This window comes from Rhopilema esculentum, chromosome 3 (assembly GCF_057945365.1).
Source record: "Rhopilema esculentum isolate cy_ngs chromosome 3, ASM5794536v1, whole genome shotgun sequence".
Classification (NCBI taxonomy): Eukaryota; Metazoa; Cnidaria; class Scyphozoa; order Rhizostomeae; family Rhizostomatidae; genus Rhopilema; species Rhopilema esculentum.
The window spans coordinates 5,894,534-5,912,170 of NC_142817.1; the positions used below are offsets into that span (position 1 = coordinate 5,894,534).

General features: G+C 37.0%; 1 protein-coding gene across 4 annotated transcripts; it reads right to left on the reverse strand.

Moving 5' to 3' along the window:
* Positions 1-1,435: 1,435 nt before the first annotated feature.
* Positions 1,436-14,333, reverse strand: LOC135692578 (uncharacterized). Of its 4 annotated transcripts, none has more exons than XM_065210761.2 (7): positions 13,741-14,333; positions 10,745-10,781; positions 8,883-9,293; positions 7,778-8,293; positions 6,628-6,909; positions 4,306-5,343; positions 1,436-3,105 (listed from the first exon to the last, which is right to left on the reverse strand). In XM_065210761.2, exons 1-7 carry the CDS (start codon positions 13,870-13,872, stop codon positions 2,897-2,899), a joined length of 2,625 nt encoding a protein of 874 aa, XP_065066833.2. In that variant the 5' UTR covers positions 13,873-14,333; the 3' UTR covers positions 1,436-2,896. The 4 variants fall into 4 exon arrangements, with proteins under 4 accessions (XP_065066833.2, XP_065066832.2, XP_065066829.2 ...); XM_065210760.2 differs by having other exon boundaries at positions 8,874-9,293; XM_065210757.2 differs by having other exon boundaries at positions 7,778-8,314; positions 8,874-9,293; positions 13,741-14,332.
* Between the last annotated feature and the right edge of the window lie 3,304 nt (positions 14,334-17,637).

Sequence of the window (17,637 nt, forward strand, 5' to 3'; positions counted from 1 at the left end):
TGAAATAAACGGAAATTGCTGGTCCACATTTGGACAACAAAACCCAATTTTGCTATCTCTTTTTGTTAAGATATTAATAAACCCTGTCCCTTACAAAGCTAAAGCTGTGTTGCCTGGATGGTTTTTTCTTTATCTTTAAATTATTTTGAGTACAACTCGAAGGAAAGCATTTCATGTATAACAAAAATTTTTATTTATTGAAAATTGTAAAACCTTTTCATATCTTCATCAGAACAAACAGGCCAATTTGAATCAACACAGCCCTGTCGGACATTACTACCCTTTTTTACAGCTCCTTTTGGTTTTTCCTAAATTTCTTATTTGCTGGAATAATCTTATGAAAGTAAAAGACTGGACAATCAATTTTCTTTGCAAGCTAATACGACGTTTGTTTAAACACGTTCCTTTTTCCTGTCACAGTCTTACACGTAACCATATTGATGATCAATATGTTCTATTTTGCAAGCATTAATTCTATTTTAGAAGCGCTTGACTGCATAGAGATCATACAAAGAGAAACTGCTCATGTTCAGCGAGAATGAATAGGAAATGAAGACAAAGGAAGTAACCTTTTGTAGACTTTGCTCCAGGTCCTTTATCTTCAAATTAGGGACCTGGAACACAGGCTATGGTTAAAACCTATGATAGTGTACTGGACTTTTCTCAAATTTGCTTTTCTATCTCTTTAAACGCAGCTCTTACCCATGCAGGAGACAGCGTTCCTAAATTTGTGTGTGATCTATGGGGACGAGAAAGTAAGGAAAAACGTTATGGGGAATCTTTTGTCTTGAGTAGTTTTGAAATTTTATTAAGTAGAGCACTGTTTTTCAACCACTGTGCCGTGGCAAATAGTGTGCCGTCAGGTACTGTCTGGCATGTTGTGGAGAATTCTTCAATTTCATCTGATTGGTCTTAAAGACAGGCCCAGGTTTCACATTGGGTAATAAAAATATTCTATTTTTTTCTAAGATACTTTTGCTTTGTATTTTTCGATTCCTGTCCAAGATCATTCATACTTCGGTGTGAACGACTTAGATAATACTCCTAATATTCTACGTTGATGGTGTTCCTTGTGATTTTTTCAATGGAAATGTGCCCGGGATCAAACATGGGTTGACAAACACCGAGGTGGAGTGCTTACTTTCCCCAGCCCCCCTCCACCTTCTGTAGTAGGACGCTCCCCAGGTCACATAGCCTATTTTAATCACGTGTAATGACTTATTGTAGACACTATATAATCTCCAGTTCTATATATCGTAGTTCAGTTATCTTTGTAACTCCGTTCAGTTATCAATCAAGATATGAAAATGTTAAGAGTGTGTTTTCTTTGCTCTACCATCCAAACGATGTAATTAAAATCACCTCTCACACTTCTACGGTCCCTAACTCAACACTGTACTACATTCTGATCCAGACAAGGAGAAAACAGCCAGAATTCAATGTACCGTATATATTTACACAACGTTATACATAATCATGTTCGGCTAACAATTAATACACCTGTAACATTATGGCAACAATATATGGTCTACTCCCTACAAAACATGTTAAAAGCTGCCAAGCGATTTCATCATATAGCATATCTGTAGATTTGGGTCCTATAATCTGAAATTAAATCATAGAACCTTTTTGCTTATGTATTTGCTTGGTTCATACATTTCAGAACCAAGTGGCTACATCTCAGCCTGTATTATATGTACTGATCCTCTCATAGTCTTCTGTGTGAAAGTCTTCTGTAACGCGATCACGGTGCAAGTACATCAATCCAAACCAAAGATCAATTGCCTAAAAATACCGGTGGTAGGTGAGGTGGACCGTTGATAGGGTGGTCGCTTTATAAAGGTAGCATCTTAGAAGAGACTAGATCGTATTTGTCACAGACACTTATTGCTAGGCGAGAAGCATACAGAAGTTCTTGGCGCGACAGGACAATCACCTGTCGATGTAAGTAAAGCGCTGGGATCATGAAATTAAATAATTATTTTCAATGCATTTTGCTTAATGACGGGGAAATAGGTCGACAGTTCGATTCATATACTTATAACATACAATCTTATCTCTATCTATCACACAGCTGAAGGGAATAAAAGGATAATAGTAAAACACTGTCAAAAGGCAATAAACAATTTGGACTGCCAAAATTATAACGACTAGGGAACTTAAAGAACTTTTTAAAACAAATACATACATATCTTTACAACCATATATTGTGATAAAACAAGTTAAAGGAATGAAAAAGAATACTAGATTTCCAGGCAGACGAGCTAACAAATTTAAATGGAATATCTACCTTCCATTACAACAGCAGCCGATACGAGGCTACTGTCACATGACTAAATATTATTTAGTGAAATGCTTTCAATCTAAAATCAGAATTAGTTCTGTCATCTCTGGAGTTAAAGAATGATTGAAAATTCATAATAATGTTCTTATATTAAGGGTTCACTTGGTTATGTCTTGTTCTCCATGAATCATAATTAGAGGTAAACTCTACTCAAAAATTCAGCACATATTATTGCTAATATTACAGACATGACGTCACCTAAACAGCCCTCAAACCTCTCCTCCGGCGTTTCTAAGTAGGCAAATTTTGTAGATTGTAAAACTTCAGCAAAATGTAGATTGTGTTACGTATATATTACCATTATTTTCCTTCAACTTATAAAGATCAAAGTACCGGACTAGGTTATGTTGTTAAACCGGGCGGATTTTTCTCTGTCAGTCAAAGAAATAGTAGTTGCCAACCAAAATTTACGCAGTAATGTTGGCACACGTCCCTGATGTTCTTGGCGGTGTCATGTCCTGGGCATGCGCATAGATTATGTACAAACTTCTGGATAATGCGTCACCTGCAATACCGTACATCCACGTGAAGCCGATTGAAAACAAGTAATAACTACTGCATCGATTGTCCGTGAAATGTCTTGAAAATAGAACTCATAACAGGAAGTCCTTGATTACGAACTACAGCTTCGCCGATCGACACTAAATCACTGTTCATGTTTAAGAGATTGGTGAAATGCATGTTCTGTTGTATGACGCTTTGAGGAAGCAGATGAATGCCAACACGTTCGCCAGCGTGCGACGAAGGGACCATGATGTTACCTGAAATTAAAACATCAGCTGTAAGTTTAAAATACTGCTATAGACGGCCCCGTCATTTTCAGATGGTTACGGGAAGCACAGTATGTCATTCAAGCAAAGGTTTACATTTGAGCAAAAGAGGCCTAAATCAGAAAGATACACCAAATATCTTGCGGCGTTGGGCCTTTACATTACATGAGTGTTTTGATGTTGAATTGCTTTGAAAATTCTTTTCACCATCAATGACAGGAAATAGCCATTTTACTAAATGTGAAACTCAAGGATGAAAGTTAATCTAATCTAAATTCAAACAACAGAAACAAATTTAAGTCGTGCATAGCCTAATGAGGGTACTACAAAAAGCTGAAACATGGCAATAAGATAAGCCTAAATGTGAAATCGTCTGCTCGCTACCACAATGCTTGTCACAAACTTTCGCAAACGTCGTAGCACCCTCTCCCTTTTCGAAGCTTAAAATTAAACTAATATGACGAGTGTGGGTTAACGGCTTTTAAAAGAAAACTTTTTTACTGAAAGCCATGCTGTTTTTGCAACACAAAACAACCCGTTATCTCAAAAAAGTGATTTGACAGGGTGTAACAAGGCGGTTTGATAGGAATTTTAACCATGTAGCTTGCAAGGCAGTGTTTAATCATTAAGTCAATGCTTTACAACAATATTTGACACTTGGCATTTGTGGCACCCACAGCCCAGAAAAAATGGCGGTCCCACAGTCAACGATGGGGAGAGAGGCCAATACAAACAAACCACATCCTTTTTGCATTGATTTTCTAAGGAGGGTGTTCAGAGCTTAAGAGCCGGGGCAGACACTTGGTCAAATATTAGGGGGGGAGGCAAGCATATTGTTTTGATAAGATGGCGACACATTTTCCGATTGTTTTAGAACAAAAGATCGTTATCAGCCAAATATTGGCGGGCGACGGCCCCCCCCCCCAGGTGTCCGCCACTGCTGTAGGGTATCACCTACAGGAAAGATGGTAGCTTTCCTTGACTCTGGCGGCACCTTGCGACATACGAGAAAACATAGCAAATAAATTCGAAAGCACTTGATACAGACTTCTAAACCTGTGCAGCCAAAACGGTCCCTCACCTGAAACTTGAAAGAACATTAACAAAATATGAAAATAAAATGAAGACAACAACATGACGTCATTATGTCATAGACAACTGTTTAGAAATAACAGCTTATATCCAAAGTACCTCTTTCTGCATGCGAAGTTGGAGGCATGATATTCTGGCGATCATTTTGTGACGTCACAGTCATGATATTTCCTCTGTCGGCATGAACAGTGGATACCATAATTGATCTTTCTGCCGCATGTGTGGCTGGTACCATGATATTTGAAACCATGTCTGCACCCCTGGACATTTCTTGAGGGCCTCTTCGCGGCATTTCTTGAACGGCCCTGGTAATGTCAGTTATGGATCTGATAATCTCTGGTCCCGCTTGTCTTATTTCTGGTACTTTCAATCTCAATTCAGGCACAGCCCTGGCTAAATCATTGCGGGTCATCTCCTGGACAGGTCGGTTCATTTCTTGCCGGTTCATCTGTGGTGTCACCCTGCCCATTTCATCACCCCCTGCTACAGTTGTGACTCCATGGCTGATATCCCCTACGCTTGCTCGACCTAGATCATGAACATTCCGAGTAAGATCTTGGATACTTCGCCTTGCAAGCTCGTGGACGCTGGTTCTGGCAATATCAGCAACAGAAACTCTACCCATTTCAAGAACATTTCTCCCCAAATCCTGCACTGTGAATTCCTGCTTCGATGAGTCATGGTCATTGACTCTAATTGAGTCATCACCTTGAGGCGGCCGTGGGTGGATGGCAGTTGGGGTCGATGGGTTCTCGTGTGCTGCGGCTGCCTGCTGTAGTAAATGATGTTCTCCAGTATGCATGGTAGCAATTGGGTCAATATCCCGAAGCGATACTGTTGAATAAGAGGTGACCATTGTTGTATGATGAAGAGCCGCAAAATCTTGCTCAACGTCATGAGGTCGGCCCATTTCCATGTGTGATTTTTTACGCCCTTTGGTCCCTCTAGATGCCCTGGTGGTCGTCTCGGCTAGAACGACGGCTTTGTGCTGCTCAATAAGCTCTGACGGTGCATTATCTTCAATTGGCATTGGCACTTCAAAGTTCTCGATGCTGTGCTGTTTTAGCATGTGCTGCTGGTACTTTTTAGGTCCTGGCTGGCCCTTTCCGCAGATTGTACAATAGTACCGGAATACACCTGTAAAACCAATGAAACACATTGTCATGTCAAAACTATATGAAAATTACTAAAGATTATAATGGCAAACATACTTGGTGGATTTACATCAATGATTGATCGAACTCTTCAGCACTAATAATCATGCCAGGCAACATCAAAATTTGATTTCATTTTCTTGGATACAAAAACTGAAAGCTTCTAGACAGAAGAAGCATAAAAACTTATATGATACTTCAATCATGCAGGAAAGAAAATGCCCTTGATAAAAGATGTGACAATGAGGGTTTCTTAGGAGATACTTTTTAACTTTTTACTGACGACTAAAGTTTAGATTAGTATATAAAGTTACACAATGGTATTGATGCTGAACAACAAGAAGTTGAAAAGTAAAGCTATCGATAAGAATGACAGTTATGAGTTGAAAATAGAGAAAGGTGTCGGGTCTCGAAATGGTAGAAATAACAAGGCAGGTTTAATTTCTTGTTGTCTATCACAAAGTTTTAATTTCTAATAGACTAGGGTGGAAACAATAAGGTAAATATAAGAAGAGCAAGGTGCGTTCTGCAGGAGCACAGGAAAGAAATAAGAATATATCTTAAGAAGCATAGGAAATTGCATTTTACTTGCAAAGACTTCTGAATTAACACAATGCTGTCAATGGAAACAAAGACGAAATGGGAACTCTGAAACTAGGGATTACCAGGAAATACAGAAAGGTCAACTCTGCGAGCAAGCAAGTTGGACTATCTGTAGCACCTTTGAAAATATCTTTGCAAAGATCAATTTTTTAAGACAACTCTTAAAAAAATTTGTACTAAAACATTAGACAGGCTAATGATGCATAAGCTGCGCATTAACGGGGAAAACATTTTGGATACAAAAAGGAGGACAGGACATTCTATGAATCTTGCACAGACGACTACAGGAAAGCGAATAAAGCTACCTACATAACAGTAAGACGGGGTGTGTGTACTTGCTTATGAATTCTATTTCCCTGAATTTAACCATACTGGTAAACAACTTCCAACTATCATCGCGATAATAACGCACCGGTCCGAAACTGCTTTGGCGGCACTTTAGAACTTAATTTTGATTGACAATCCCTATACTGGGTCTCGAACGTATACTGAGGCGCCCTATACTTGGGAAAACGTTACCAACGTCGCCCCCTGAACAAGGTTTAATGAATGGAGCTGTAACAGAGTAGTCGCTTTAAGTGAATGATTCCTTAGCTCGATATAAAAGATTCCGTTACGGTTCTTGAGAGAAAAATTATAAACAGAAGAGGGAATTGAAACAAACCTGTGTGTGTTCTCATATGCTCCCTTAGGTTATCAGTCCTAGCAAAGGTTTTCATGCAGTGGTCGCATTTGAAAGGCTTGATCTTTGAATGAGAGTAAAGATGACGTGTTAGCTTGTCTTTTCTGTAAAATACTTTGTCACATCCCGTGTGATTCTTGAACGGGCACGTGAAAACAGGTCGAGATGGTGAATGGATAAGACTGTGTCTCTTCAGCTTCTCCCTTCGAGCAAAAGCCTTTCCACAATGCTCACAAAGAAAGTTCTTCTCTTCACTGTGGACACCTGTTAAAGATAATTCAATTGAGTTTATATATACACAAGAAATGACATATCAGCAAAACATGAGACTGGCATCAGTTATAAATTGTATCTATCTGCACTTGCTTCTCCTCAATCCTGTCCCGACAACATATTTGCATGTCCAAGATGCAGGGTAGAAATGTATTTCTTGCCCCCCCCCCCTTCTTGGAGTCATTTTGTACTCTAATTGTTTGTCAGTTGATTGTACAAGCAAGGTTAAGCTAAAAAGAGCATAACGAAAATTATCTGACATTATACGATTTTATATCATACCTTCTTATGAGATATATACATTATGGTTTGATACGATATGATATCATAAAACTTTACAATGTCATATTACACCAACTTGTTTTCTCTCTTGGATTTCTCAACTTCTTTAAGAATCCCTGTTTTTACTTTCGAACCAGTCAAATGCACTGTTTTTACTTTCGAACCAATCAAACGCACTGTTTTCACTTTCGAACCAATCAAAAGCACTGTTTTTACTTTCGAACCAATCAAAAGCTTTGTTTTTACTTTCGAACCAATCAAATGCCCTGTTTTTACTTTCGAACCAATCAAAAGCACTGTTTTTACTTTCGAACCAATCAGAACGCGCTGTTTTTACTTTCGAAACAATCAAACGCGCTGTTTTTACTTTCGAACCAATCAAACGCACGGTTTTTACTTGCGAACCAATCAAACGCACAGTTTTTACTGTCGATCCGTATCTGGATATATTTCTGTTTGCTTTTGGTTCATTATTCAACATTTACGCTCTGACGTAGCTCTTCAGTATGCTATGATCACGCTTTCAAGCTTTCATGCAGGACCAAAAGCCTATATAGATATGAAATGAAGCACTTACCAAGCTTGTGATTTTTCATATCCCTTGCTGTTTTAAAAGCACGATTGCAGACATCACAGACGTGATTCTTTTCACCATGAACAACTTTGTGTCGCTGAAGGCTGGCCTTGCTCACAAGCACTTTGCCACAACACTCACATGGATAGTTGTGCGACTCTTTCTCATTATGCCTGTTCAGTTTCTCTTCAGTGTAGAATCCTTCGCTGCAAACCTTACATTTATACAGCTTTGTATGCTTCGCTCTGTGCTCTAACATCAACTGTTTGTTGGTAAAATCCAGCTTGCATATGGAGCAAGGAAATGAAGATGGTTGCTTTTTCATTTTCAGCCTTCTCTTCTTCCTGGTTTCTTCGTCCAAATTATCTTCATCGATATTTTGAGTGAAGTCAGCAGTAAGCATTTCACCAGTGAGAGGCTGGATGTCTGCTTGGAAGATCTGTCTTGACTTTGATCTTTTTTTGCTGTTTACAGCTGCGTCTGACTTTGCATCTGTTGTGACCAGTCCGTCTCCTTGTGCTGTCAAATGAGTAGGGCTGCCTATAAGTGGTATAATTTTTATTGACATGATCTACCTTCTTCTACCCATAAATACCACAAAAAATAACTGGATCTTTATTTATGGCTACAACATCAGATTAATTTGCCTGGGCAAAAAAATTAAAGCAGTATCATAGGGGTGACCAAGCATTCCAAATCATCAATTGTTCCTTATCAGAAAACATGTTTTAAGCATAACTGTGTCCCCTGTACAGCGAGTAAAAAGGTCAGACATCCCAAACGCTAAATCAATGCCACATAATGAATAATAGTTTCCAGTCAAGTAGGTTCAAAAGTTGATTCACTAAAGGGGGTTTCCTTGTTATAAGATAACCAACTAAAATATCCTAAGATCTGAACAAGGGGAAAAAATCTACCTAGCAGCCATTATAGTTAGTTTTCAATCTTCCCTTACGCTTTATTTAAAGTGCATGACGAAGCAAATTTTGTTAACATCAGCATTAATTTAAATTAAGCCATTCTTTCATGAAACCAACCGATTTATGAACTCAATGTCATCCCACAAATCTGGTTTCACACACAGTACATAACTGCATACCTTTCTTACCAGGTTGGGTTTCATTGGAAACCAATAATGGCACATTGACTTTCCCTTGATCCTGCTTATTCTGCAGTGCCACATATGACACTGTCTGCTCACTGCTAATGCTTTGGACATCAACAGTACTATGGGTCTCTGGCTCTGGCTCCTCTTCTACCACTAAGATTTCAAGTTGTTTATAAATGGTATCTTTTGCAGCTTCCTCCAGAATATTTGATGGCTTTATTGTCCTTGTCTCTTGGGCCTTCGTTTCCTGTTGCTGTGGAGGTACAGGCATTGGCTCTTCTGCCTCAGGCTTTTTCTGAACTTGTGGGATCTTTGCTGTCCTGCAAACTTTGCTTGCCTTATGCTGCATGTATGACTGCAGACTTCTGAAAATATCTTTGCAACGTCCACACTGATGCACATCATCTTCATCTATAGGAAATGAAAATTCTCACAGTTTATCAAACCTTACATCATACATGAATCTTTGCTAAATGCAATAAGACTCTCTAAATTAAAATTTACCATAACACAATACACTCTCTGATAAAATAAGATATTCTATTTTCTCAGCAATAGCAGTTAAAGGCAGACAAAATAAACACAAGATAAAGACAAAACAATAAATTCAGATCTTTTCTTAGATTACACCATCCTTCCTTGTGTCGTTGGATTAAAGAACTTCCCCTTAAATATTTGCTGACATGTGGCCTCTTTCAATACTTGTCCAAAAACACAAACAATCTGCCATTCTCCCTTTTAAATGCACAGAACTACTGGCATTCGCCCAAAGAGAAATGTATAGAGCTCAAAACTGCTATTCTTGAAAACTGTTTCTTTTGAAGAATGCAAAGCAAATTTAAAGTTTTCAATATTTTGTGCACAAATTTGACAGAATAGTGCCCATTTTAATAACTTTAAGGCATTGCAGCAGAGAAAAAATCTGGACATAAAGCTTTGCTAAGCAATGAAAATAGCAAGCTGATAAAATCTACAAAAAATTTAATGCAGCCAACTGTTACATCAGGGTTTTGTATCACTGCCATGAACAAGGTCTGAATCATCAGGAAAGAATAGAAACATTTGATATTGCTGTCACAAAGAGAGAATTAACCACAAACAGTTTGTTTAGAAATCAACTTTTTTATTTAACCTCTCTTACGTAACTGTCTACATCTTTTCAGATTGTGTTTTGGCACACAAAGGTAACACCCCTAGGTAAAATGTTTCGATTTTTTCTAGCAAAAATTCGAATGAAAATCTTAAAGTCCCTTATTAAGCAAAAACTCCCTTTCATGCAAAATTGGCATCAGTATCAATCAAACTTGCTTATAAAAAATGTGCAAACTTTGGGAAAGCAATTTAGGCTTTACTTATTTTTTGAATAAATGAGCCAGGTAAAAAAAGAGTAGTTTATCAAAGATGTTTATGGTTGATTAATAAGCCCTCAATACTCCTTTCTGTAAAAGATTTAAGGAAAATGATGATATTTTCAGGAAATTGATACATCAGGTTCCACTTGGAGAAAGCTGGTTGCAAGGTCACATAAACGCAAAAATTTTGTTGATGCCTTTTTCAGCTGCAAGTTTCTGGCAGGGCCTTCTTGTTAATCTGTATAGCCAGAACCACTAAGTCTAAGAGTACATATAACAAAATTGCAAAATTACTTTTGAACAATTTTTTTGCGGTACAGAATTTGAAAATGGCTTTGAAAAAAGCAAACATTTTACAACATACTAAAAGCTTTTTTTTTTTTTTTTTATTATGTTTAGCCTTTTAGTATGTTGTAAAGCTTTTAGTATGTTGTAAAATGTTTGCTTTTTTCAAAGCCATTTTAAAATTACTTTTAAAGTCAAAGGGCTGTAGTCACTAAAAACACCAACCTGAACTATCACCTTCATTTTCAACCATTCCCCGAGGCTGTAAAATAGAAAAAATGTTACATCCAACTAAGAAAATAACTAAAGAAAACTTCAAGTTCAATTTACCATACCAAACCTTGCTTATCTTAAAATTTCAATTTTCTCTACCTAAGAACATTTGAGGTTTGTTCACTATTTGTGTTTTTTCAAATATTCATAGATATGAAAGGGCACTTAGTTACCTCATTACTACTCCAAAACAGTGCACATAATTCAAATAATATAACAAGTCAAAAGCAAAACAATTCTGCTTGCTTGCCAGATTTAGCTGACCAGCCAGGATTTGCCCACTACTGTATTAGTATATTTAATTTCACATTCCTATTCAGTGAAACCAACAAGACTTCAAAACTTTTTGACAATGGGAAACAAAGATGACTGAATTGGTTCATATACTCCACTAATTCAAATAACAAAGCTTAATCTCAAGGAGATCCTCCTTAAGGAAGCTCAAGCTGATCAACAACTTTATGCAAAGTATGATGGATCAGGAGAGATTTAATGATCTCACAGCTTTGATCATCAAGAGTGAAATTCCAAAGAACTTTTGATTTCAAGGCATTATACTTGAAATGGAAAGCCTGTCAAGAAATATCAAGATTTCTAACTGCCACTAACTTTCTAATTGATATTGTGCAGGTTTTGAACTTATTCTAAAACTCTTCTTCAACAAAATATTCACACACAAATTTTTTCAACCTTAATTCAAATGTTATATTTTGCCTGGGGTATTGTCATGCCGTCAGCGTACTGTCATCAGTATTTATCACTCATGCTCAGCTTTTAATTTGTTCATCTAGTTACATTAAATATGGAAACTCTTGAAAAGAAAAGTTTTGGAAAAATTACTTATGATAAGAAGCTCCCAGACAAACCTAATAGCAATGGGAAAAGCTAATAAGGATTAAGAAAAGTCAGAATGTCAAAAAGTTTAAAACAGATTCACTACAGCAAATCTATTATGTACCGCCAAAAAGGTATCAAAGCAAACTTAGTGTCACGGATGTGCGAATTACAAGAAAACCTCCTGCCCTGGTTTAAATCTTTATTTTCAGGTAAAAGGCTTACACCTGTCTTTGTATTTTCTTTACTGTACAAAATTAAAACTTTCCCATAAAAAAACCTTGAAAAAATATAATTTGGACAATTAAAACTAGGGAAAAATTCAATTTCAATGTTAATGGAATCAATTATTATAAGGCTTTTATCTCAAAAAATACAACACAGGATAATCGAAAGCAAATTAAAGAATTAAGCAGCTCAGTCGGTGTTCAAACTGGACCAGCATTTCATGTGACAATTTATCAAGACCAGCAGGAGGTGCCTGTGCAGTTACCATGTTGTTGTTGGTGTTAATAAGACCCAATTTTATTAACCCTTTTTAAGTTTCAAATATAACAAATAACAGCTCCAGATGGCAAAACTGCTGAATAATTTTTGCTTTAATCCTCCTGGTTATGACATCAGATAAAATAGCAGGAACAATAGCCATTTTGAAATCTGTTGTGTGCAAGATCAAATTTTTGGTAAAAGCTTTGTCAAACAACTGTTATATTAAAGAAAGTACATGAACAGGGCTAACATTCTGCAAAATTGTTGCTTTTAAAATGTTGAGAAAATTTTTTATTGAATTTGTCTAGGGCTTTAAGCCTTTTAGAAGTAACTTCTTGCAACTAATTTCTGGGTATTTTGACCAGATTTTTAATTTTAATACTAAAACTCCTTACAACTCAATAAAGGATATTTAGAAAAAATGGAACAAGAAGTTGCCATCTAATAAAAGGTAGTATTACAGAAAATATTCACTGACAAAAGAGGATTTGCCATTTTTGAAGTTACATACAATCTTTTGAAGTTTGCAAATTTGGAGTCAAAACAGACGTATCAATACATTCAAATTCAAAAAGAAAATGCATCTCTGCATTTTCACAAGAGCATAAGCAATATCTTTTGTTTAGACTTTGGGAAAACAATTTGCACAAAACATTTATATGGGCAATCTTTCTGCAAACATTTGGGACATTGGAAATTTGCTAAATTTAAAACAGGTTATGAGGCATGATTGTTTTTCTTGCTTAAATTCCTTTAAACAGACAGCAAAAGCAAACCTTTCATGTTTATTTAATTATTAGTTTGAGACCTATTGTTTCAATTAAACTTTTGTCGGGAATTTTTTTCTGTGCCAGGAAGAAGAGAAATGCCAGGCAAAAACCAGTAATGATTGATTTATAAGTTGTTATAATATGCATGCACCTGCACAAATATTTGATAGAAAAATGCACAAAGATACAGTTATTTTATAGATTTCTTCAAAGCACGGGCAGACGAATATTGCTAAGTGCCTGGCAACGATAAACGTGGAGCTGTATTGTGTAAGGGAGACAGCCACATGCACATGTATATCATATTTTCATTTGACAATCAAACATCAATCATTTTATTAGGATATCAAAATGGGCTGCGGCACAATTATAAACCTAGCATTACAGAGCAGCCCCTTTGTAGTATACTTATTAGCCGTATTTTCTAGTACATAAAGTGTGTAATGGCTTTCATGTTTGTTCAGCCGGTGCCATAATCCTTATGTCTATGGCCTAAATTTCGTCTTACACAAGGCGCCAATAATTTGCAATGAATGAAGAGCAAGTATCGGCGATCCCATCCAAATATCGGGGGCACGCTTCTAAGCTAGCAATATCGAGCTAAATTGCTTGACGATCCGAGGGAAGCAGGGATAAACTACAGTTTTCTTTCACTCGAGTAGACGGGGGAAATTCTACAGGTTCAAGTTGGTGGGCACAACCCTTGGTGAGCGCTTCTCAGGGGGAGTCAACTAAACAACTCAAACACGATAACGATATAAATCATGCGACAGATAAAGTGATATCGCACCGTTTTGGATGCGTATCATGAATTTAGCCAATGTTAAGGTAGGATATCAAATAAAATCAGCTTACGTTGTTTGATTCGCGCAACTCTTCAGCTTTCATTGTGAGTGCAGCTGCACTTTCACCGCCATCTTGTTGCCGAGCAAGGGAGGATGAAGTCACTGCGAAATTTCCGGCGCTCGCCATATCTGCAAGGGCCATCAAACACACTGAGACCTCCGTTAAATAAAGGCTTTTTGTTCCGTGTATAAATTGGAAGATTTTGCAGATAATTTCTCTTGGATTTTAGTGCAAAATTATCTTGACTCCACACCCTAGCTAGATGCGATGATCAATTCCCCGTGACGATGGTGGCTACGCGGGGGGTTGCATGCTAATTATCATAACATAGCGAAGGGAATGCAGAGCTTCTGTCAGATTGTTTTCTATATCTTTCCCGATTCCCGACAGAAAAGATATGGAAATTTTCTGTGATGGTTTAATGAAGATACAGATAAATTGTGAAAGGGAAGGCATATTGTTTGTCTATAAGCACATAAAAGATTTGTGCTGCAGTGCTGTCTCATGTTTGATGAGAGGAATTATACATTCAACTTCTTAACAAGTCAGCACGGAGGTACCTTTCACGGAAAACAAATGCCATTAATTGACACCTACTGTCTCTTCCCGCAAATGTTGGTGTCCCCTGGTTCGGGTTCGAGCCTTAGGATTAAACAAACAGGGGGTCTGCAATTTTACGGAAGTTTACTTCGTATTCTTGGTAATATGGTAATATTTGATCTTTTCTTTTCCTAGAGAAACTCAGGCAGGCGACAAAGGGCATCGATGCGTGACAAATTTTTAGGGGGAACAGTTTCGTTTACACTCGAGGGAAGGGTGATAATGACAAAGAAATGGCTCGTACGTAGCCTTAGAATCATAAAAGGCAAATCTGTTTTTGTAACTAAACTTATCCTGAAGTTAATTAAATTAGCTGGAGGATAAAAAGGAGGATAAAAGTTTATTGTTTTAAACAATGGAAAGTCACTGGGGCTGCAGGGGCAGTTGCCCCCTAGTTAGTATCTTAAAAAAGGCTCTGTAATGATTTCTTCTGGAAGCTTTATTCCACGACTGTATAAAAATTTCAGCTCGTGTCGTTTTGAATTATTGTATTTTCTACGTCCACTCAAGCTATTAATTGTACAAGGATAGTTGGTTCAAGCTTCTTAGTCTTTTTCAGAATAGAGTTCTAAAGTGTGACGTTACCAGAAAAAATATTTTTAGAATTTTTGAATTTAAGCCACATAGCATAAAAGATCACCATGAAATATTTCCAAATATTAAAAATTAGGCAAATATGCCCAAAATCAGTTGAGATATTGCCAATGAAGGATTTGAAGTTAAAGTTATGAACAGAGACCAAAATACAGAGGTTTGACTGGAAAGAGCCAATACACATGTGGCCATATTTCAGCCAATTCGTAACACACTTGCCTGATTGTGCATATTTAGAGGTATTTCACGATGCTCTTTCAGGCTATGGGATCCAAATTCAAAAATAGATTTTTATGACGTCATCATTTTAGAACCCTATAGCACAAGTATAAGCATGCTTTTCAAGGAGGTATAAATTTCGGGACATGTTGTTCCGTATGCCATGGATTTTGAAAAAATAAGATAAGGGCTGGAGCTTTTCACAAGTCGCTGAAAGTCGTCTTATACATCGAAGAAAAATACGATATTTTTTCCATGGTTGATGTAATGATTATATGGAGTGGATTTGTCTGTGCTCACTTGCAACTGTGCGTTTTCTGCAGAGGCGGATCTACATGTTTTCACTTTTCTCGCGTGAGCATGGCATTTTGCTTGAAATGTATTAAAAGGGGTTCTATTGTTATTTTGCAATTTCAAGAAATTACAAATTTAAAAAAATTGAATTTTTAATTCTGAATTGAGCACTAAATTCTATGAAAAATTAAGAAACTTTTAGTACTGAAAAATTCCAAAAGTTTCTTGTGTATGTTATAAAGTGTGTAGTCGATATGAACAACTTTTTAAAAAAGGAATTTTTTAAGACATTTGACAGGCGTGGTCCAAAAGCATTTTCCAGGGGCTACCCCTATGCAACCCTTATTTCTTTGTGAGGATATCATTATTTTCATCTGGATCCGCCTCTGTGTTCTTGTTCATTCAGCGGCAGCTGACATTGCCCTGACCAGTTTGGATTCGATATAACCCTCAGGCACCGCAGACTGTTGAGAGAAATGGGGGGTCTGAAATAGTGGGGGGGGCTAAAACCGAATAAAAAGAGGCTTGACTTGGTGATTCATTGATTAAATTTTCTGGGAGTCTTCCTGTGCTGTTATTGAACTTAAAAATTATACCGAAAAAGCTATAACTTCTGTTGATTCTTCCGAAACTGTGTGGGGATGAAATCCTGCATTTAATACTGTTCTGTTTCACTTCACTCGTTTTTGTGAACCAGATAAATTTCTGCGAATCTCAATGTTGAAAGTTTTCGGATAACTACAGCCTTGTATGTTCTAAATGTTCTATTTCTCCAACATTGATTTTCCTACATATATCATTTAAATTGTTTCTAAGACCACTGAATAACAGTTTTGCATGACCTTTGTAAAAGTAGATAGAGTTACCTAGCAGATATAGTATGCTATTATTTGTTATTAATACAAGGTAAACTTTTCAAAAACAGTCTGAGGCTGGTCATGCTCTTATGTTGTTCTTGTGTTGTTTTCTATAAAGCGTGTGCAAATAAAAGAGTGTATGCTTTGTTTAGTGAGTGAAATGCATATTAGACAAACTTTGGTAATCTGACAAAGTCAAATTTTAATACAGATAACTTTGTCTTAACTTCATCTACTTTCTTACTGAGGCAATCGAAATTTGTATATTTTGAATGGCTCATATTCTTTTCTGTGGATTCATAACGTTTAGGTCGAAAGGGGTGTAGTGCTATGAAATGAATAGTATTCTAAAAAACTTTTTCACAAGCATTTGCAAGAATTGCCCAGAAGGCTGCTTCTAGGCATTAACAAGATGGTTTAATCCCTGATTATACACCACTACGTAAGATGCATGTTCTGACGATCCGATGCTTAGAATCTTGTCGTTTCTTGATATAGCAAGAGGATCAGCTCTTGGGAACTATTTCAGGGTAGCAGGGGCAGATCCAGAGCAAACTTGAAGGAGGGACCGTCTGTAGTGGGGGCGATGAAAAATTTTCAAAAATTGATGACGAGAGAACGCTGTATTCAACAATTTTAGATCCATTTTCGGAATAAACAACATAACTTTGCAGTAATCCTTGAAGCAAATTAACTTATTGGCCTTAGAAACTTTTTCACCTGATTCTCATTCTTCAAAAGGGGCGCACAATTTCCAAAAAAGGGCGCCATACTTGCCTCAACTCATCGAGGGAGGGGCAACTGCCCCTAGTTGCCCCCCTTAAATCCGCCACTGCAGGGGCATCTATCTCTAACCTGCCAGAGACTTCGTGCAGAGGTTGAAAAAATTGCTCAATAGCGTTACGCCACTGCGTACCAACAAATTGATGGAACATATAGATGATATTTATTCTTATGCATAATTTCTTTCCCTTCGATGGTAAACTTTCCCAACAATTTGACCAGTGTGCTGGTTTATTTATGACAAAATTGAACAAGTAAAATAAAGAATGGTTCCTGAAGTTGATAATGCCCTTTGTTGCTGTCACGCCTGTCTGCATTGAGGTACAATCCTTGCCAAAACTACTGAAACAAAAGTCAATGTCCCAGAGAACTCTTTTGATATTTACAATTCATCAATATTTCAAATATTCATGAAGTCGTACAACATTACCATTAATATTCTAAGTATCTAGCAGTTTTTCTTATAACTTAATGCTGTATACAACGTGTTGTAGAATTGAATGAAAATTAACCTGTGCCATTTTAGACTTTCAAGGTTACTTTGATATATTTAATGTTT

Bases quoted from the DNA above. Each gene is read 5' to 3' on its own strand.
- LOC135692578 (XM_065210757.2), bottom strand. From the start codon at position 13,872: ATGGCCCTTGCAGATATGGCGAGCGCCGGAAATTTCGCAGTGACTTCA. The intron at 8,315-8,873 runs GTATGCAGTTAT...TACCACTTATAG, and splicing joins AACCCAACCTGGTAAGAAAG to GCAGCCCTACTCATTTGACA. The intron at 5,344-6,627 runs GTTTGTTTCAAT...TTGGTTTTACAG, and splicing joins GCATATGAGAACACACACAG to GTGTATTCCGGTACTATTGT.